General features: G+C 39.9%; 2 protein-coding genes across 3 annotated transcripts; one reads left to right on the top strand and one right to left on the bottom strand.

The window, feature by feature from the left end:
* Positions 1-735: 735 nt before the first annotated feature.
* On the top strand, positions 736-2,031 carry LOC103705570 (AT-hook motif nuclear-localized protein 20; the record flags this gene model as incomplete). Its single annotated transcript, XM_026804014.2, has 1 exon — positions 736-2,031. A coding segment is annotated over one exon (951 nt), but the record flags the coding sequence as incomplete, so codon positions are not given.
* Positions 2,032-9,438: 7,407 nt separating this feature from the next.
* Positions 9,439-14,616, bottom strand: LOC103705472 (ethylene receptor 2). 2 transcript variants are annotated; one of them, XM_008789188.4, is made up of 3 exons: positions 14,183-14,616; positions 11,707-13,583; positions 9,439-11,297 (listed from the first exon to the last, which is right to left on the bottom strand). In XM_008789188.4, exons 2-3 carry the CDS (start codon positions 13,444-13,446, stop codon positions 10,770-10,772), a joined length of 2,268 nt encoding a protein of 755 aa, XP_008787410.2. In that variant the 5' UTR covers positions 13,447-13,583; positions 14,183-14,616; the 3' UTR covers positions 9,439-10,769. The 2 variants fall into 2 exon arrangements, with proteins under 2 accessions (XP_008787410.2, XP_008787409.2); XM_008789187.4 differs by having other exon boundaries at positions 11,707-13,577.
* Between the last annotated feature and the right edge of the window lie 6,951 nt (positions 14,617-21,567).

Raw genomic sequence — 21,567 nt, 5'->3', positions numbered from 1 at the left:
AGGAACACTAAAAAGAAAGTAAACAGATAGGTCCTGTGCGTGCCCGCGCGCGCGTTAGTGTGGTTGGGATGTCGAAGTTTGAGAAAGGGACGTGGTCTCCACCTGCCCACGGGCACGCGTTCCTACAAGAAACCCTAATCTCCACCATACTCCACTCTTCTCCCATTCCACCTTCGATGCAAGTTCATGGCACCCACCCACCTTCACATCACCAACATCACCTCACCAACTCGACTCCAAAGGGTCAAGGATATCTCTAAACAATAGACTCTCTCCTCTCTCTCTCTCTCTCTCTCTCTCTCTCTCTGGGGTCAATTTCTTTGCTCCACTTGGCTTGTATTTTAGTGTTGAACAGGAGCAAAAGAAAGAATAGCCTTCTCCGACACCACCTTCTTCTGTGTCTGCTCGATATATAATAAGGGTAGCCCAAGAATATTAAAGGAAAACAATCCTTTTCCTTGGTCTCCCATGATGGCAGCTCTTTCTAGTTGCTAAACTTCTCTCCATAATGTAACCCATGGATAATAATTCTTCTTCCTCTTAGCTCTTCCTCCTTAAGCTCTCCTACAGCCAAAAAAGCTAATAGAACTCCCTTGTTTCTTTTTCCCCCATGTTTTCTCCAGAGGGCTTTCTTTTCTCAATATTTGATTCATGTGCACATGCTTAGAGAGATAAAAGTTCGATTAGAAGGAAGAGAAGGAAAATAGAAGCAAAAGAAGAAATCAAGTGGAATAAAACCGGAGGAAGAGGGCAAGAAGAAGCAGAAGCAGCAGCAGCAGCAGCAGAAGAAGAAGAAGAAGAGACTCTCTATATTCCGACAAGCTGGCGAACCTTTGGTGGCATGGCCACTTGGGCCTCCCGGGAGCCGAACCGGCCTCCAGCTCCCCTGGTCCCAAGAGTCAGGAGACACCCCCGCCGAAAGAAGCCGATCCTGGTGGCAGCGCTACGGCTCCTAACGACGATGAGGAGAGGGACAACAGCAGCGAGTCAAAGGAGGGCGCCATCGTGGCCGGCGCCCGCAGGCCCCGCGGCCGCCCCGCAGGTTCCAAGAACAAGCCGAAGCCCCCCATTTTCGTAACCCGGGACAGCCCCAACGCACTCCGCAGTCATGTCATGGAGGTCGCAGGCGGCGCAGATGTCGCGGACGCCATCGCCCAGTTCGCTCGCCGCCGCCAGCGTGGTGTCTGCGTGCTCAGCGGCGCCGGCACGGTGGCCAACGCAGCCCTCCGCCAGCCAGCTGCTCCGGGCGCGGTGGTGGCTCTCCATGGCCGGTTCGAGATCCTCTCCCTCACGGGGACGTTCCTGCCTGGCCCTTCACCGCCAGGGTCCACGGGGCTGACAGTGTACCTGGCCGGCGGGCAGGGGCAGGTGGTGGGGGGCAGCGTCGTGGGCTCCCTAATTGCTGCAGGGCCCGTTATGGTGGTTGCCTCGACCTTCGCGAACGCAACCTACGAGAGGTTGCCATTAGAGGAGGAGGAGGAGGAGGAGGAGGGGGTTCCAGGGGAAGGAGGACCAGGGCCGCTGCCGGGCGGGTCGCTACCGGGGATGGCCGGAGGTGGAGGTCCAGGTGGGCTTCCGGACCCGTCGTCTCTTCCTATTTTCAATTTGCCGCCGAATTTGGCACTCAATGGTGCGCAGTTTGGCCACGACGCCTTCGCATGGACTCATGCACGGCCGCCGTACTAAGCGAAGGAGACAACACTGATAAGGGAGAGGAATTGCATAAAATATCAAAGGAGGAATTCGATCGGTCATGGCCATCAACACAAGTATATAGATGGATGGAGTGCTCAGGGTGAGCTCTTATTTACGTTTCGAATAAGACATAGTATATAGATGTGGTATTAATTAATGGCCTTTTAGTAGTTCTTGTACTCTTAACAAAGGTTACATGCAGCACGATGATGTTGTCATGGTGGGTTTAGAGGTTTTGTTTTGATGGAGGGGATTGTAGGGGGCGTCAAGAAAACTTCCAAGAGCATCAATTATGTTGTTAATCATCCTGATATAATTTCTGCTCCCCATGAGAAATTTGCTTTTTGCTGCAGAGAATAGATGCAACATCCATCTGACCTAAAGCCAAGATCTTCAAAAGATTTTCGGATACATGCAAAATCCCCTTTCCAATTCATGCTTCAGATCTTCAGGTCATCTGATTTGTTTTGTGTTTCCGATTCATAGAGCCTTGAATAATTTAAAATATTTTGGAATTTCAAGATTTTTTTTTTTTTTGCTCTTTATCCAAACTAGACTGATATAGTTTGCTAAAAACATTAGACTGACAAAAGATCAGGGCATGCTAAGCTGCATCATAGCTGATTGAAGCTTATACAAGACTAGGTTCTTTCTCGGCATGACTCTCCTTCGTTGTTGTTTTTTTTTCTCAAAATAGTGTTACATAGATTTGCTTCTTCAACCACTATGGCCTTGTACACATCTCTATAGTGCATCAGATGGAGTTGAGCATACTTAAATTTGCTTGAAAAAGTAATGCTTAGCATATGGTGTAGAGAATACTATACCATACATAAAGCAATGTAAAATACCAAAGCAATCTTAAACAAACGTCCGGCTTGCATTACAATATAATGTCTTGACAAGGGAAAGAAACAAACAATCAAGTCAAATATAAATGTAAAACTAAAGTACATAGTTTTAGATATCTATATCAGGGATGGCCAGGGGCCAGAAAAATCATGTATATCGAACTATGTTGTAACAAATGCAAATAGGTTGTTTCGTCCCAATTAATATGGAATTAATTTCCAACTAGTAGTAATATATATGATATCTTCCCCCTGCCAGTCATGCAAAATCTATAGGATGGCTACCCCAACATGGTTCAAGATCCAAACACAAACTGAAAATGATCATATAGAAGGTGAGTTTAGGATAAGGAGCAATATTCATTATCTTTTCTTTAAAAAAGAAAAAAACATAACCTTTTTTGAAGAATTTATCTGGTTTTAGTTGATAATAAATTAAAAGATAAAGAGATGGTCAGGTTGGTGAGCAGTTAAACTAGCTTGGTTTCTTCTTACTGATATGTGATGCACAGATATTATGTATCTAATTGTTGATATGCACCCCTAAATGAAGCAAACCAGCAGTCAACATACACTATGATTACAAAATTGTGCTTTTTTCAGATATTGTTCATTTTAGAAAGACAAATCCAATCCTAAAATTTGCCATAATTCTGTTATTCACCTTTCCTGTAAGCATTAGTCCTATGTCTTTTAGCCTCCTCAACTCATACGTACTAGGGTCTGTGGCGTAGTGTAAGAAGGAAGTATACTCCTTAAACTGCTCGTGTTTCTTTTTTTGCTGCTATCTTATTTCTGGACTTCTTTCAGCTTGACATCTGCGTCGGCCACCTTCTAAGGAGTCATCTTCCACCTACGCTCTTTGATCTTTGTTTATATTTTAATATATGAAGCACCACCAATTATGGCCCTTTTCCAATGAGTGAAATCTCTTATTTTGTTATTTCTTCTTCAAAAACCTAATCATAATTAAATTATTTCAGAAATCATGTTTTCTAGACAGCCTTATGTATTATCATGTTAGAACTTTGGTTTCATGCTCATTTTTTTCAAGACCTTGGAAACTTGCAAGAGACCTATTAGTGTTTTGACATCTTTACGCAACCCAGTCTTGATTCAAAGATTAAGAATAAATGCGATTAAAGAAGTCCAACACCTTTAGACTGAATTGTACAATTTCAACCTTTTCTTGTGAAACATATATAATTTTTCACTGCTAGACATTCATTTTTTTATCCTTGTTTAGATATCCAATGCTGTGCTGTTGTCACCCCTCCTTAATTTATAATTTGAATGTTCTGCAATCTGCCAATATGACTAAGGCTCAGCATACTTCAAAGTATGCCCGATTAAGCTTTTCACATGCCAATTTTCCAGGGCTCTACAGAATCTCCATAGCCAATTTTCCATATTATTTTATGAAATCAGAGGTTGCTTTTGGTACTAATCTTATTTCAAATGATCCAGGAACTTCCATAACGTTAGTGTGATTTGGTTTGAACAACGGATCGTGATGTGATACATCTTTATAATGAAAACGCTACTCCCAACCATATGCTAAACTGAGACAATTTTCAATAAACTCGCTATCCTCTGAAGTAAATCTATGCCTAAGATCTATAGGAGACTTACAAGGGGCCTACAATGTTGAGACATGCATTTGTTTGAAATTTTTTTTTATGTTTAGAGATTTTTTTTTTTCTTCGATGTATCTTTAGTCAATCCATCCTCCAAAGAGCGCAAAAATACCAAACAAGTTCTTACATTTATTTAATCGAGGAACGAGATTGTAGATAACATAGAAGAAGGGGTCAGGCTTCCAATAGAGCAGGCGAGCGAGCGGCTGGCGAGTGAGTGGTTAGCGGCATATAGCGCTCTACTTGATGGCATGCTTCTCTGCGGCTGGCACTTGGGGAACCATGGGACACTCCAAATAAGATATTTTTGGTCAGCTAGGCTTCTCAAAGATGCATTAGTTGTATCCTCCAAAAGCAATAAAAATAGCAACAAATTGCCAATTTCTTCTCATTGATTACAAATTAATAACAAATTATTAGCGAATATCAATGAAATAGGTGCATCTGTTTGTCAAAATAAAATCCCTAGGCTGAGAGTGTCAATCAAATCTATTGACTTGGACGATATCAAGATTTGCCCTCAAATACTGCTTGGTATGTTCAAAATTGTCAGAACAGTGAAAGTGAGTGATTGAATAATAAAAGAAAAGCTTGGGTTGCATCACATTACTTTCTTTCTCTATTGAGAAGGTGCGCTGTAACACCAAATTTCGTCAGCTGATAGATTATTAGTGTATTTCTTGGAGGGTAAGGAGTATTGCTTTGACTACGTAACCCAGATCTCACATAAGGCATGTAGAGAATGTTTAATGTCGGTCTTCTTTGAGATGATTTCATGACCAAGTGATCATCTGTCACCGGGTTGCCGATGTCCTACACAGGTGATCACAAAGGTGCAATTTCCAATTGGACAACTAAATTTCTATCCATGCCGATCGATTATGTAATCTAAATTGCTTTATATAATGGGTAGAGAGAGTTAGAATAAAAGGGAACAAAGAACTATATGCATGTACTCCATTTTTGTGGAATCAAAAATCCCATATGGGAGGCTTTTTTTCATTACCTGAAACCTCCAAAAGTCACGCCTCAAATTAGAGTTTTATGATGTATTGGTGTTGAAGATTTGCTAATTTTTACATAATGAACTAATTACAGGTTAGTGTTTTCAGTGATCAATTGGTTATTCACGTACGTCCACTGTACCATTTTCCCATATAATTTGACACTTGAAAGATGCAAATAGGTTACTTGACAAAATTCTTCCAACACCTAATAAAGCTCATCTTGTAAGAATTTGCCAATAGAATGTTGAACTTGAAGCATAATTATATTTAGTTCTTGGGCACTAGCATTGTTCAAAGTTATGGGCAAAATGTAGTAGTCTTCCCTCGTGGGTATGTATTGCACAATGACTTGGTAGCAACTTTTTCTACCTGAAGGAAAACTTGTACTGACCGTTAAATGAAGACAATGAATACCTTATATATGGAAGTATAAACATTTAGATGGTTTTTTCCACTTTGCATGTAACCTAGGTCAAATCCAAAGATTTCAAGATTGCAGAATTTCAAAACTGAGGGGCTAAGAAGATAGAAGGGGTTTGATTATTTCAGGCTCTAAAGAAGATGTCTAAGGGACAACTAGATCGAAGAAGTCATTGCTTTTGTTTTCTTATGTAGAATTTAAATATTCATTTTGTGTGAAGTGTTTGGAATAGTCATCATTCGTTGTTTGAAACCAAGGTACTAACATGAACCTTTTCTAGGCTTAGCATGGCCCACAGGCAGCCCAACATGAGCAACACAAAGTAGCCCTAAAGTTTCTGAGCCCAGTTTGGGCTAAACTCGGGCTGGGCAAAGAGTTAGAAGGAGGTATTTTGAGCATCTTTTTAGCCCAATCGTTAGATCAAATGGCATTTCTTTTTTCTTACCTACCTACAAAATACACTACCATCTATGATGGCATTACTACTACCCACATGAAAGTGGTTTGGCTCTTGGTTCTAATCGAGAGAGAGAGAGAGAGAGAGAGAGATTTACCCACAAGCATACATACAAGAAGCTATAATTAAAAATGGATTGAGATGACCGGGCCTGCGGGCCATGCAGCCTACAAATATCAGGCAAATCTAATGGAGAAGGAATGTCCAATGTGAACAAGCTACATTTCTCAGCTGAAGAATCTTGATGAGGATGAAGGCTAGATGGGCAATATTTTCGTTGGCATAAATCAGACTTTGGAGGATTGGGAGCATTTAAAGAAGGGCTATCCACTATTGTGTAACCCATTGCTTAGTAACCTTTTTATTGACAAAAGTAACTTGTTATAATTTGATGCAAGATTTGGGTATCGTTTCGCATCACTTTCTTTTCTTCCTATTTTTAGAAACAAAAATAATAATTTTGTTTCCTTTTTAACTTGCTATATATAAGTTTAATATAGACAATTATTTTTCTAACAAGTGTTGTAATAGTGGTGGAGATGGTTCTAGTTAGAATGGAGACAGGGGAGTTAACAGTAGTGTTGGTGGCAAATCAAATCTGGTGGTGATATAACAAAAGTGACGACGATAGCTACAGTAATAAGGTGGAGAAAATGGTGGTAATGGTGGCGGTGACAACGACGATAGTATAACGAGATCAATAATGAAGTAGTAATGGTATGATTGAGGCGGGAATGGTAGTGATAGTAGCAACGACAGTGATGATACCGGTGGAGATGGAGGTAACAATAGTAATAATAGTAGCAGTGGCGATTGTAATAAAGGCATCATAGATAACAGTGGATACAATATAAGTAGTTTGATAAATTTATTTTTTTAGAAATAGTAATTTTTAAAAAAAAAAACAAAAATAAAAGTAAATGAATACAACTTCAACTATCAATTTCAGAACAAATATAAGTTCATCACTGATGGAAGTAAATGAATCCACTGCACAGACAGGTGAAGTACACCATTTCATGTGGGACCTAGACATAGTTTCTTTTCTTTCTTTTTTTTGGAGTAGGAACCTAGACATGTTCCCTTCTCGTGGACGTTCCCATGTGCTAAAGCTAGCGTGTCATAACATACACCCAAGTACTCAAATAATCTATTATCTACTTTAGATTACAAATGGGCCAAGTGGAGTGCCGAATCTTCCACTGGCCACGGCATTCCCTCTCTAGATCTCGTGTCCAAGACCGAATGCGACTTGGGCGTGGAGCCCAACGGCCAGGAGTTGGCAGAATGCCAATCTGGCCACGTGCAACCAAAGTCAAACGACTTCATAGCCACTTATCGAGAGCCCAAATCTGGGCTCAAACATCTAAACCTCTCCCTTCTAATTAATTTGCAAGTGGTTTTGGTCCCTTTATGGAGCAGGTATCAGTGCTAAGAGACACAGAAGTTAATGGGCATCTCGTGACTTCCTTATTGGAATGGATCTTGGAGAAGAGCTTCCTACTAGCCATCCTCTCAAAACAGCTTTCTTTCTCAACTGATTCCACTAGTTTCTCACGAAATTCTCACTGAGCACTATCTTGGGCTCATTGGGCATGACTTACGAGAATGGACTTAATGTGGGAATGTTGAGAACCGATAGGTTTGAGGGATTCTCGCAGATCTTTTTAACCTTCGAGAGATAGGGTTTGGATTGAGTTTGTTTCGCTCGTTTGTGATTATTGAACTTTGAAAATTCTTACCCAAATGACTCATAAAAAAATAATATCTCGCACCGCGTGAACCACGTGGCTATACATGCCCCAGTCACGACCCTTTGCTTTTTAGCAATGCACCAAGATGAGTGCTCTATGAATGAAGTTTATAAAAATGGATGACTGTGATTGATGACGTGCACAGATTGGATATAATTTCTCCCCCCATATTGTTTTTTTTTTCCTCGGCACCGGGTGGTTCAGCTCTCTCTCTCTCTCTCTCTCTCTCTCTCTCTCTCTCTCTCTCTCTCTCTCTCTCTGTGTGTGTGTGTGGGGCGTGTAAGGATGACAACAGTAGGTTCAACTTGAGACTAAAACAATGGATATGGAACTGCTACTTGGATGGCCAAATGTTTTGAGACTTATTTCTGCTGATATTAATTCCTTGTGGCCAATTCGGACATGCAACACATCCATATTTTATATCATGATAGACTTAGATCAACTAACAAAAATACCACAAACTTAAAAGGTTAATACTATTTGTATGTGTTATAATAGGCAAGGAGAATAACGAAACAAAAAAAAAAATAAGAAAAAAAATAAAAGTATATAATATTTATGTGCTTCGATCTATTGGCTTACATTAAAGAGCAGAAATGATGCAAATATTCACTGTAAAAACTGGAGATTTGGATCACCTCTTATGCGGTGGAACACTCGGGCAAAATTTGTTGGATAAATTATTTCTTTCCCTCTTTATGATATTTTATTTTTCAATTTTGTTGAATATGTTCATACTAGAATAGTATGGCTCTTTCACCTTATAAAAATAAAAAATATAATAAGATTACAGAGTAAAAAATTTCCTCACAAACCCTAGCTTCCAATATACCTAATCTCTAGAATACTTAATTATTCTCTTCTCTTGGCTTTACAAGAAATATATAGAATAGAGTATATAAATTTAGACTCAAACCGGTGTTCTACAGCTGGAGAGAATCTTGTACTCCACGGTGTTCCGAGCTATGCATCTTGGCTTGGAATCTTTTTCGTTTTTTCTTCTCCTCTTTCAGCACATTATTTGCTGCCCAAGAGATTAAACCTCTCGGTCAACAAGCTGAGCAGTTGGGGACGACATCATCCATACAATTTTCTTTTGCTTGTTTTTTGGATTTTTGATGCGTAAGATTAGAATCTCGACACCACTAGCAGTTTGAAGGACTAATGATTAATTAGCTGCCAACCAAGCAACTGGAGTCACCGGCTCACTTGCTATCATCTTCTCAATTTTGAGGTTCTCAGCAACCGAAGGATCCTTGCAAAGAAACAACAACTATAATCTTTTGCCCTTTTGGCAATTCTGCTGTGCTACATATAGCTAAACATTTCAATTTAGTATTTACATGGACATGCAGCGAGACTTGGCTCTCGTTTACAAAGAAGAAGATAATCACAACAGTTGGGAGGTGACAAAATCCAATCAATTCTAGAGCAACCGAATACAAGAATTTGGTGGAAGTGCTTTTATGTCCTCTTCAGTTGCAAAGAGTTACAGACCACGTAGCAGAAATTTCAAAACAGCTTTTGGACAACCAAGTATCTGATATCGTAGGGTCTTACCCATTGAGAGTTTTACATTCCACAAGCATAACTTTCTGGAAATCTTTTTTTTTCCCCCACTTCGACCAGTTTCTGGCAACCACATTTATTGTATATCAGCGTAAGTTACAGCTTAGATCAAATGCAAGTACATGCAAATATAAGATTAATGCCAAAAATGCTTCTTCTTGCCTAACAGTGATAAAAGGAAGAAGAGACATTCAGATTACAAAATGAGGTTAATAGCAGAAATAAGAGAAAAGCCTCCTTTCTGCTTGTGTTTCCAAAGTCACACCAAAGATGGCTTCACTGCAAGCCTGCAGTAGAGGGCTCTATACAAGATGGGTTCTACTCAGGCCAGTCAACATTATTGTCCCAACTCCCAACCAATGGAAAAACCTGTCAGAAAGAATCCTTCGCAGGATATCACCACATCTGACTGTTTTATTGACTTAGGACCAAATCATGCTATTGTCACTTGCTTCCCAGACCAACCTCTTCCTTGGGTTCTCTGTCCCTACAGCTGCCCCAATTTTGCTGAAATATGCATTGCCAATTACTGGATACCCGCTCAATGCTTCTTAAATCCACTGGATGCTAATGGCTGAAACCCCTGTACAAAAAAGTGAACAGTACCGATAGAAATTGTAGCCTTGTATTAGTGATGCCTCTAGAGGTCTATATCTTTCTTGGCCTTTCGGCTTAAGATCAAATGCAGTATCCATGGATGTTTCGAAAGAGTACCATATTCTGATGGGCAAGGATAAGTAAGATTAGATGCTATTTTCGTGACACAGTACCACAGAATCAATGAGAGGCACTATTTCCAAAAGCCAATTCAATCCTAAAGATGAGAAAATGCCTGCTCATCTCTGATCAGTGATCATTATTTAATGTGAAGAGACCAGGATATAAAAGTAACTTATATGAAATCTGAGTTTTAACCAGCCACGAACCAATAAGATTTCAAAGTTGATGCCTAATAGAGTGTTTGAACCTAAATCTCTCAAGCATAAAGATGAACTGCATTCACATAGGTCAACTGCCTATGTCATCCTGGTGGAGAGCCCTCTGTTGTACGAAGAACTTGGGGCACTGAAAACATTGACATGGATGCCATAGAACCATTCGACAAATGCATCTTTTTGCTCCTCTTAAGAAATGCAATGAAAAGTCAGTAAATGAATGGATTAGATATATGCATTTGATGCTCAATTTTAAGTTTAGGATCTTTTTCTTTATGGCTGATTCCAACTTCATTATCTAATTTCTGGGTATAAGTATCTAGTATAGGACAGTGTAAGTATCACCATATCTGGTGAACCAAATTTGAAGGATGAAATTCAGTAGCACCACACTGCAATCAACTTAAGTACCTCAGTAAAGAATAGTGATCCATCTAATTCTATGTATTCTGAAGGACTCTGAAGAGCTCTTCTTTTAATACATGTAGCAAAACTGGTTTCTGAATCAGGCCACTCATTCCCACCTGCACACATTTCTCCCACATATCTTCCTCAACGCTTGCTGTTAAAGCCACAATCAGAGGCCAGCACCCACTCCTGAACTTCTGAATTCTCTTGGCCACCTCAAAGCCATTCATGTCGGGCATGTAGATTTCCAGAATAACAAGTTGGAAAGGTGTCCCAGAGGTGCCTAGAGATCTCAGGCATTGAGTCCCAGAGGAAACTGATGAGACACAACAACCCAATTTCTCGAGGAGCTTCTGTGTCACAACTCTATTGACACCATCATCGTCGGTCACTAAGACTTTGAGACCTTTAAGCACAGAGGAAGTAGGTAGATGGTGCTTGGGAGATCCTCTTAATTCAGAGTTCGGCATAATGGGCTGCAGTTGGAACCGAAGAACTAGTGTCATCATTTCTGGATGTCCTTGAGAATTTGGAACTGCCCAGATGTTCCCCTGCATCAGCTGCAGATTACAGCAAAACATTAAAGTGATAAAGAGTTGTCAGCTTTCAGCCAGATAAATATATATATATATATATATATATATATATATATATATATATATAGAGAGAGAGAGAGAGAGAGAGAGAGAGAGAGAGAGTTGTCAGCTTCTAATATAACATGCTTACTTCAAAAACATAAGAAATTCTAATCTCAGCAACTATAGTCACAGATGAAGCAAAAAATAAGTTGTGATAAACTGTTAACTGGAGTGGGAACGAATTGGAATGGGTTCCCTTAGTTGAGATCACTATATTTTAGTGCCATAATATCTATTAGCATTCTGGTAAAGATACTAAAGTTACAGCAAAAACAACCCATATGATATTGTTTTTTCTTTCAGCCAAGAAAAAATATGAAATTGAAGATACCTGCACAAGCTTGTTGCACATGCTGAAGCTGAGGCCCATATCGAACCCCTCACTGTCGGGTCTCCTGGAAAGCTGAACAGATGAGCTCGAATCAAAACTTTGCAATCTTTTAATCCCAATCTCGAACTTGACACAAGCACACCCACTAGAAAAATTTGACTGCCATGGAGCCCATCTCTGACCTTGCCTGTCTCCCACATCATTATCACTCCATATGCGTAATGTCACATATCCTTCATCACACCCATTTAACAGATTACCGACCATATGCAGTATTACATGAAATATCCGCCTCTCATCACCAACAACTCGATCAGGCACCAAATTCTCAACCTGGACTCCGAAACCAAAACCCCTGAAGTTGCAAAGACACCTTGCAACACTAGCAGCTTCCTTTATCATTGAGTGCAAGTGGAACGCCCTCATCTCCAAGGCAAAATGCTCTCTGTTTATGGTAGAGATCTCCATTACGTCATTGATCAATGTCGAAATCACGCTACCTGTTTTTGCCATTGTATCAATGACGAGCCTTTGTTCAGGAGTCAAATTTTCTTGTTGCATCATAGACAACAGACCCAGAATGGAGTGGATAGGTCTCCTCATTCCTTGGCTCATGACCCTTTGGAACGCATTCCTTGCCTCACTAGCCATCATGACATTCTGCTTGGCCTGATGCAAGGCCCTGTTCTGCTCTGCTAATTTGTCTCTCATCAACTGAGACTCCTCCAAAACAGCAGCATGAGAGAGGGCAACAGCCACCTGATCAGCAACAACTTCAACGATCTCAAGTTCATGTGGGCTCCAAATCCTAAAATCATCCCTGGGGAGAACCAAAACCAATATAGCGTAGCAAGTTTCAATAACTTGTGGTGTTCCCCCTTTGAAATCAGAGACTTTTAACAAAGGCATCCGAATCGCGGCCACAGGTCCCGCTTCATCCACTTCTCCACTACTTGCAGACCCAAGCAAAGAGTCTGACCTGAGTATCTTCACACCCTCAGATTTTCTAACCTCCATGACGTCGGGGTCATCGAATGGAATTGAAAGCCTGTAAACATCTGAAGAGCTCCTCAGTCTCAACTCGTGAGTGAGGTTTATCCTCGTGTTGTCCTCATTCGGCATCCACACTGCACAATTCTGGAGCTCCAATGTCTTCGAGAGCTCGACCAAAGTGGTATACAAGATGGTATGCCGGTCAAGTGATTTCCTAATCTCTTGAGTCAGCATTCGTACATGCCAGCTCGCTTCCTCCTGCCTCTTCATCTGCCCAACTTCCTGGTCAAGCTCGTGAGCTTTTATTCTCAAGAAATTCTCTCTCACCTTCACTCTCAGAAGCTGCGGGATCAAAGTCAACAAGGTTATAGCCGTCAAGAAGGAGACTAGAGCAGTGAGGAACTTGGACATGGTAAGAGCCAACATCAGGATGAAGGAGTGCGGCTCGTAGGTGAATACGTTGAGAAAGTGAGTCAATCCACAGAGGACTATGAAGGCACCAAATTGAAATAGGACCCATTTGAAGGGGAAGAGGTTGGAGCATGTCACAAAGTATAAGAGCTCGATGGGAATGGAGAAGTATGCTGCTGCTATCAGAAAATCACTAACTTTCTGGCATTCAAGGATGCTCTCAACGCTCCAACCGCTGTCGCTGTCGCAGTTGCACTGGGGGAATTCAATTTCAGCAGCGCAAGCAAAGAAATGTAGGGACAGAATCAACACCCCATTGCACAATGCTCTTGACATTTGGACTAAGAAGCATCATTCAATCTATGTGTATAGGAGATCCCAAAACAACTTCCATGCTCTTAAGAATAGCATTAAATGGAGTAGAAAGCATAGACTCCGGTGTAAAACTTCGAAGCTCTTCTTACGCTCTGAACCCAATAAGAACAAAAAACTCATCAAACAATGAAGAGAGAAAGAAAATCTATTTGCCAAATCTAGATGCAAGAGAAAAGGATCATGCAGACTTGAACGCATGACTCCAAGCAGGCAAGCCTTCAATCTCTTCCATTACCAATGGTTTGACAGAAGAAAAGGCCATTTACCAAACTTTGATGAACAAAAAGGATCCTTTTTATTAAAGAAAGCAGGTGTATCAAATCCTGGCGCAAGATGAAAACTTTTCGTAACCGGAGATGGAAACCCCTTGAAAACCAAATTTCAAAATCTCCTCACGGACCAACAAAAATTCAGATGACACCTAAAAAAAAAAGTCAACAAAATTCAATAGACCCATCAACCCCAAGTCCCAAGATATCCGTCCCTGCCTAAAGATTACTTTTTTTCTCACATTCTTCTCTCTCCCCCCCGCCCCCGCCCCCACTCTCCATCTCTCTGGAAGTTCTTATGTTTTTCAAAAAAGAGCAACCGGAATTCATCAATTCGAGGTGAGAATTGAGATATGCTTAGAACTAAAGGAAAAAAATACTAAATTTTGAACCAGAGCTAAGAAGCAGAGGGAAAGGAGAACCGTTACCTATAAAACCACCATCTCAACCGTGCATCCAATTAGTAGATGATTAAAGTGGAAGCCTTGACAGACTCCCACGAAATCTTCACGCCAGCGCTCGCATCAAAAGTAAATTCCAGCCCATTTCCATACAACCCAAGAGCCAGGGACCACCAAAGGCCTTGCCTTCAGCCTCCCTGCTCCTCCAACTCCACGGCCCCAACTGCCTGTATCACCGCGTGGATCCAGAACTCCTCTCTCTGTCTCTCTCTCTCTCAGGCTCGTACAATCCCAGTAAACCAACGCCCACGGCTCCCGCCGTCCCCTCTCTATCAACGGTCGAATCGGTGGGCTTGGAGAGAGAGGGAGAGGAAGAAAAAGAAAGCTATCTTTTCTCAGCTTCGAGAACGGGAAGGGGGGATGGGGTGGGGATGGGAAAGGGGGCACGGAGAGGTGTTAGAAGAAGATGGCGCTCGTATTGGCAATTTGTCTTCCCTTTTTTTCTAATTACACCCCCTTTAATGTCTCCCCTTCGAAGGGAGGCTGACGGAAGGATCTATAATCGGGTCAAAATATCGGGAAAGGCGTGCTCACTGTACGGTCACTTTTGGGTCCCAGTTAAAAGATCGTCTCGTTTCGCACTTTCTCGAAGCTGGGTGCATCTTTGGGTGTTTTTTAATGACCAGTACTTTTTCTAGGGTGCACGATGAGCAATGCTTTGGCTGCTCTTCTTCTTCTTCTTCTCCTCCTCTTCTCCCTCCTCCTCCTTTTTCTTCTTCTTTTCTTTTCCTTTTCTTTTTTTTTCTTTTTTTTTTTTTTTTTTTTACCGGCATTTCATATAAAGCTAACGTGATTACATCCTACCAAATCAGGAGATGCTTTAACTACTCTTTGAAAGATAAACCTACCAGATGGAAAGAAATAATATTCTTCAGCTGGATGCTTTTTTTTTTTTTTTTGTGCGTGGGAGATAGTATGATATCTTGTACGTTCATGATGTGGCATTGGAACCCCTGACATTGAACAGTGCAACTTGATCTGATTAATCTTGTTGGGTCATGGGTTAGGTTTAGAGGTTTAGGCGTCAAATCTAACCAAATTCTTAACCTCCTGTGGGTATCCAACTATGTAACGTTGCTTGAGCTTGTCTAAAATGATCATGCAAAGAGTAGGCATCTTTACTCAAAGTCTACAATTCGTCAAATATGGAGACCTAAAATGGTAGCTCTCTACAGCTCTTAAATGGGGCTCAAGAAGTATTTGAAAATGATTTTCTTGGGTGTTTCCTCAACACTGCTACAGTTTATATGTAGGTACATGGTTCTTCTTATCTACCACATGTGTGGATATCTCTATCATCTACCAATAGTCTTCTATGTTCTAGTTGTACTAAAATGATTTGTGTTTTCTTATGTTCTTGGACAATGAAGCCTAATATCATCATAGGATCTCTATCCATTTCCGCCCATCTTCTAGAAAAATTTCAACTTTTTAAAAAAGATGCAACACGAGAAATTTCGATAGTCTAACCTATACTTATATAACACACGGTAGATAAAGATAGGAGTCACTTAAAGAATCATTATTCTAAATAAAGTTTGTATATATATGACTATAGGGAGGAATGATTTCGATTTTCTTAATTCTTGATTAGCATCTAATTTGGATTGGGTGGAATACAATCCGAGCTTATTTATAATTTCTTGTGTTGAGCTTGGCCCATAAATGTTAGCTTGGGTATAGACTGAGCTGGCCAGGTATCTAGCAACCTAGATCGCATTCGATATCGCTTATAATTCGGCCCAAACCATCTGATGTGGATCCCTAAGTCTCCTGATTCTTTCTCGTAAGTAACATAGTACAAATTTTATATGAACTTGATGCCATTCAGATAAGGTGCATTGCAACTTGGTGCAATTTGAACAATGTGACTAAGTGTATGCTAAAAAAACTAGCCAAGTAGCAGCTCGTGATACTTTGCAAGAAGAAAGTATCGTAGAAAATAATATAAAAAGAAAGCAACGCCTCACTCCTTCGCCCTGATGGGAAAGGTCTGCATTGGATTGTCATTGGTCCACCTACCGAAGTTCAATAATTTCACACCTTTTTGGAAGCAGAATATGCAGAGAACCTGGACAGGGGTGAGCCCCATCAGACGTCACAACGTTCGAGACAGGTGTCAGAAAACACCACTTCTTAAATCCCATGTTGTCCACGATAGCATGAAATCTGATAACAATTTGGACGGATTCAGACCACACCCCAATTGCCACGCTTTCAAACAGAACTTGCCTCGCTGGTGACCCGCCGGTGTCTCGTTGGCCAAGTTTTGGGTCACCAAAATAAGAGATATTTATTATATCATGAACAAAAGCAAGGCATTACTTGGATGGCTTTATATGATCGTAATGGATCACTGCCACCTGCCAACCATATGCACCAATCCTTTTCGCATTGTAACGTGCTTGAATTAAACTCTTCTCATTTTACATCAAGACACTTAATGACAGCCGCATCATCCGATTATAAAGATAGACAGTCGTTGAATATCCTAATACGATACTGTATATAGCATGCAACCTGACTAGTTTTGCTATGTTTGATAGCTATCCGTCTGCACACTCAAATATCAGGGCGGCCATCAAAGGTCGTACAAATTTATGCAGTGCAAAACATGCACTACAAAAGATCCGAACATATGAAATTATTTGTTGTTCATGTCATTCAGCAAAGAACGTTCGCATCAACAGCAATAGGAAGATGAATTCATGACAAAATAGTCGATACATCTAATAGGAGGTGGTGACTGAAATGCCACATAATCTATTTATGGCTTCCTTTGCGTGGCTGTGAGTCCGGCTGCAGGAGGACAATGACCAAGCCATAAAGTGGGATGGAGTTTGCTAATGAGCATGTCTTCATATATTTCTTGTGACGGTCGATATTTTTGGCTTCGCTTCAGCTTCGTGGAACTCAAATTGGAGAGAAGCGTGGCGATAAACCCTGGTTCCGGGGTCGGTGACCAACAATGGAGGGGTCAAGGTCCCGTAAGAGTAACTCTCGTGCGGCACGTACGTGTTTTGGATTTAAAGAACTCTCGAACGGATTGCTGTCTTAGTCATTGGCCGAGCCATCCCCTTTAATTGGCATCTTCCTTGCCAAAGGCCGAGGGACCATCTTAGGTAAATAAAGGTCTTCGCGTTCTAGATGTCACTCACTCAAGTTTCGAAAAATTATATCCTATACTATGTACTCTATATGGTCATGTATGCTGTCAATCGTAATCGTTAATTTTTATAAATTTTATCGATCAAATATTTATTTTGAGATACTGCGGCAAAGAGTGCAATCATATCAGCACTAATACATCGGATTCCATCAAAAATCTGCAGTTAAGTATGTTTGGACAAGAGTAGTACTGGAATGAGCGCAAGATATGGACGTCTTGGAAAATTGTATCATTAAGTCAGTGATGTAAGTGCATGCGTCAATCTATGGGCCATTACACAGTGCATACATTGAATTTGGGTAAGTAGCACACGCATGTTAATGAGTAGGCCGATGGCTAAGGCATGGTTTTAGATTTTAGTTTACATCAAAATAATTTAGAATCTGATATAATTAGTGTAAAATCACAGTTCCTTAAATTGATTTGATCCTCATATTGATATTTTATCTGCAAAATAATTTAGATATGTCTATTTACCTAACCGATGTAACGAAGGGCAATGACCTGATTCCTGATTGAGGTAAGAAACCACATCAAAATTGATCCTGTTGGTGTCCCTTGCCTCTGAACCCTGTGCCTTTTCTTTGTTTCTTTCTTTTGGAGTGCAGCATGATGGTGATTTTGAACCCAAACATAGGCAGAAAAATCTGTCTGATTTTGCTGGCTTGACGTTTGCTTGATTGATATAATTCAATGTTTGGAAGTGGTTCATGCATCTAAACCGCCATATGACGGCTCGAAATGTGAGGATCTGTGCATATGCATATTTAGTTCCAAATCGATTATTTTTTAGATAGATTTTGAATATTTATACAGAATCAACAATCTCAAATGATATATTATAGCTAGTTCTTTTGGATGAGGTTCTGCATTATGATAAAATAGTATAGTATAAATATATTTAAACTGACCATGAGCTGGTCATAATGTTTGTGATTGAATGTAGATTCTTAGCCGAAGAAAGTATGTGAGAACCCATATAGACCTTACGACTAGTTTTTTTGGATAAAGTTGTAAGTTGTGACACAGGATACGTAGTTTTGAGAGAGACTCTAGCCTAGCCCACTTATAATTCAAGGAGAGATTAATTGATGATTTGCTGTAAAAAGGGTTATAAAATGTTAGTAATTTCCAAGCAAACATTAGCAAATTCTTTACAAAAATAAGAAATGCCCTAAAACGCAGTGCGCCAGTCCTTGCACAGATAAAGAATCCGAAGAATTAAAAGGATCGGAGCTTCAGCTTGAAATGAAAATATCCTGCATACATATGAAATGTTCACCAAAAAGGTAAAATATGAAATAAGAAGAAATTAGGGCAAACAATATTTTTTTCTTGTTTTCCCTGTGGCAGCTGCTACATGATTCCATGGCAGAAAATTGTATATAGCTTTTATCTGTAAGTACTATTATATCATTTATAACAATATTGATGCTTATTATATTATTGCAGTTATAAGAGCAATGAAAATGAGCAACATATTTCAGCAAGTAATACATGCCTTTACAAGTACACAACTCTTAATGTCATATCCCTGCCATTGTGAATTACATGGAGAGCTCATTTCCAACTAATTTCGGAGGAAAAACACTATTACATCAATCCTATTGTGTCCCTCTTTTATAAGAAGAGGCACGAGTCCAAGAACATGGCCCCCAGCCCTTCATCGAGATTCTGTAGCAGGGACTCGTTCCTCTTTGATGTCCATGTGGAGAAAACAGCATCTTGCAACAGATGTGATTTACCCTGCAGTACGAATTAATCATTTTCCTTTGTAATAGGCACAACCAAAAGAAATTGTACCTTGCTCTGCATACATGTCAGCAGTGCACCACAGAAACAAATTAAGGTAGAGATACATGATGCAGCAATTAGAGACGAGCGCATGATGCATGAGATTCTTAGAAATCGAGATGTATGGTTGCTGTGGTGCACCGTCACGTGGTGTACGTACTGCAGGGTATAATTTCTTTATAACTAGATGACTCTTTAGGACTCGTTTGGTTTATGCAAAGAATTTTTTCTCATCAAAATAATTTTTCTGAGAAAATGATTCATGGAAATATGATGTGTGGAAAAATGGTTTTAGAATGTTTGGTTGATTATGAAAAAGTGAAACATTCCAGAATGACTTATATTTGGTTGAGCATCTACTTTTTTTTTTTTTTTTTTTTTTGAGAGGGGACCAAATGGGTCCTAAAGAATCATCTAGTTATGGAGAAATTATATCCTGCACCATGTGGTGGTGCACTACAGCAATCATGCATCTCGATTTCTGAGAGCCTTATGCATTATGCGCTCGTCTTTGATTGCTACACCGTGGACCTCTGCCTCGGTTCGCGGGAAGAATTTTTTTCTCATCGAAATATTTTTTTTGAAAAAAATGATTCATGAAAAAGTGGTGCCTAAAAAAATGGTTTTGGCATGTTTGGTTGATTATGAAAAAGTGGTACATTCCAGAGTGACTTATGTTTGGTAGCTTTTCCATGTCCTCCATGAATTTTTCTTTCCTATGAAATATAGAAATCTTATTTCCATGGGAACGCTACTTTTCATCTCTCTTCTTTAAAAATTCTAACCAAACAAGAGGCATTTCTTTGTCTTTTGGTTGATCACACTTTTTTTCTTTCTTTTTTTTCACGAACCAAATAAGTTCTTAAAGGTTTTTTCTAGAAAGAGAGTGATATATCATATCTCGGTATTGATGTCTAGCTTACCAAATGTTGGAGAATAGGCCACGGCCCAGCCCATTTATACATAGACAGGCTCAAGAGCTTATCATGCCATCTCGTCTTTCTGAGCCCACAGAGGCACTAACGGCCTGCACCCATCTAAAATGCTGACAAGGGCCAATAGCCAACCTAAGTCATTGATGTAATCCTTGCGGTTCCAATGTTCTTGCATTTATTCCAGGTGACTCGACTTTCCTGTTTCTTGTTTTTATCATTGGGAAATTAAAAGTTCCCGTCATTCATTCCTCTTTTTTCACAAAAAAAAAATGATGAGTATTTTTTCCCCTCTATTATAGTTTTATACATCTCAAACCTCAATTAATCTTGTGAATTAAGTTTCTTTGAACATAAGATAGTCAATCATTTAATTGTAATTGTTTAAGTCATTCATCAATGTCTTTCATGCTTAATATATCCCTTATCATGTGGGGCTTATATCATATCCATGGAGGGATAAAGAAGCTACGACACAAGATGAGTTGAAATGATATGCAAGTTAATCAAACTAATAATTGATTTGAGGGGATTTAAACCACAAGCTGCAGCAGTCTACAATGCCTACACCAATATGACTAGCCACTTAATTCTAAAAAATTGGTTGATTACTAAGTAGATCGATTGCCCCGGTCGAGTCACGTGAGAAAGATTGAGGTGGAAGTTAGCTGCATCGATCCCGATCTTTGAAGAGTAGAGATGTCAATTATAACAATGGTGTCGATAGTCTTATGGCACATGATGATTGTGGGAAACATTTGTGCGTAAACATCTAATTTTAATCTAGATATCAAGATTTTGGGTTAAACATCTAATTTTAATCTAGATATCAAGATTGTGGGAAACATTTTGTGCGTAAACATCCTCTGAATTGAGATGGATGCATGCACCTTTTCCTTGGATATATGTTTCTCTCAAGAACACCATATGGTCTTTTAAGTTATATTTGGGAACACATGATCTTGATATGTGCTATATGGAATATAGGTTGGACTTGTTTGATTATGGTAACATCAGCTAACATGTAAGCTATGTGGATATTACAATAGGCTAAATGACTATTATTATTTAGACTATTCTTTAACAGAAAAGCAAAATTGGGTACAAAAATGAAAAAAAAAAACTATTTTAAGACAAATTATAGTGCATAACTCCACTGTTAGGCTTACAAGTACTTTTCCACAAGGTAAGAGCAAATATATGTTGATGTGCAACCACAATGCATGCTATTACGCGTTGACATATGCATGACCACATGCACATAGGGTGAACGGCCCATGTATGTCCTATGCTTGACTTGGGCATTTGCCCACCAGGCAAATGGGGTGAGCATAGAAACTTTCCTATAATAAATGCTAGATAATTTATTGCTCTTTTTGCCAAAAAATATACAATCCTAGCTGCATGTTGTCCATCAAGCTCTACTTGTGCACAAGGAGGATTCCAAATTTTTGTTG

The sequence above is a fragment of the Phoenix dactylifera genome, chromosome 17 (genome assembly GCF_009389715.1).
Source record: "Phoenix dactylifera cultivar Barhee BC4 chromosome 17, palm_55x_up_171113_PBpolish2nd_filt_p, whole genome shotgun sequence".
NCBI lineage: Eukaryota > Viridiplantae > Streptophyta > Magnoliopsida > Arecales > Arecaceae > Phoenix > Phoenix dactylifera.
This window is presented reverse-complemented; position numbering and strand designations above follow the sequence as displayed.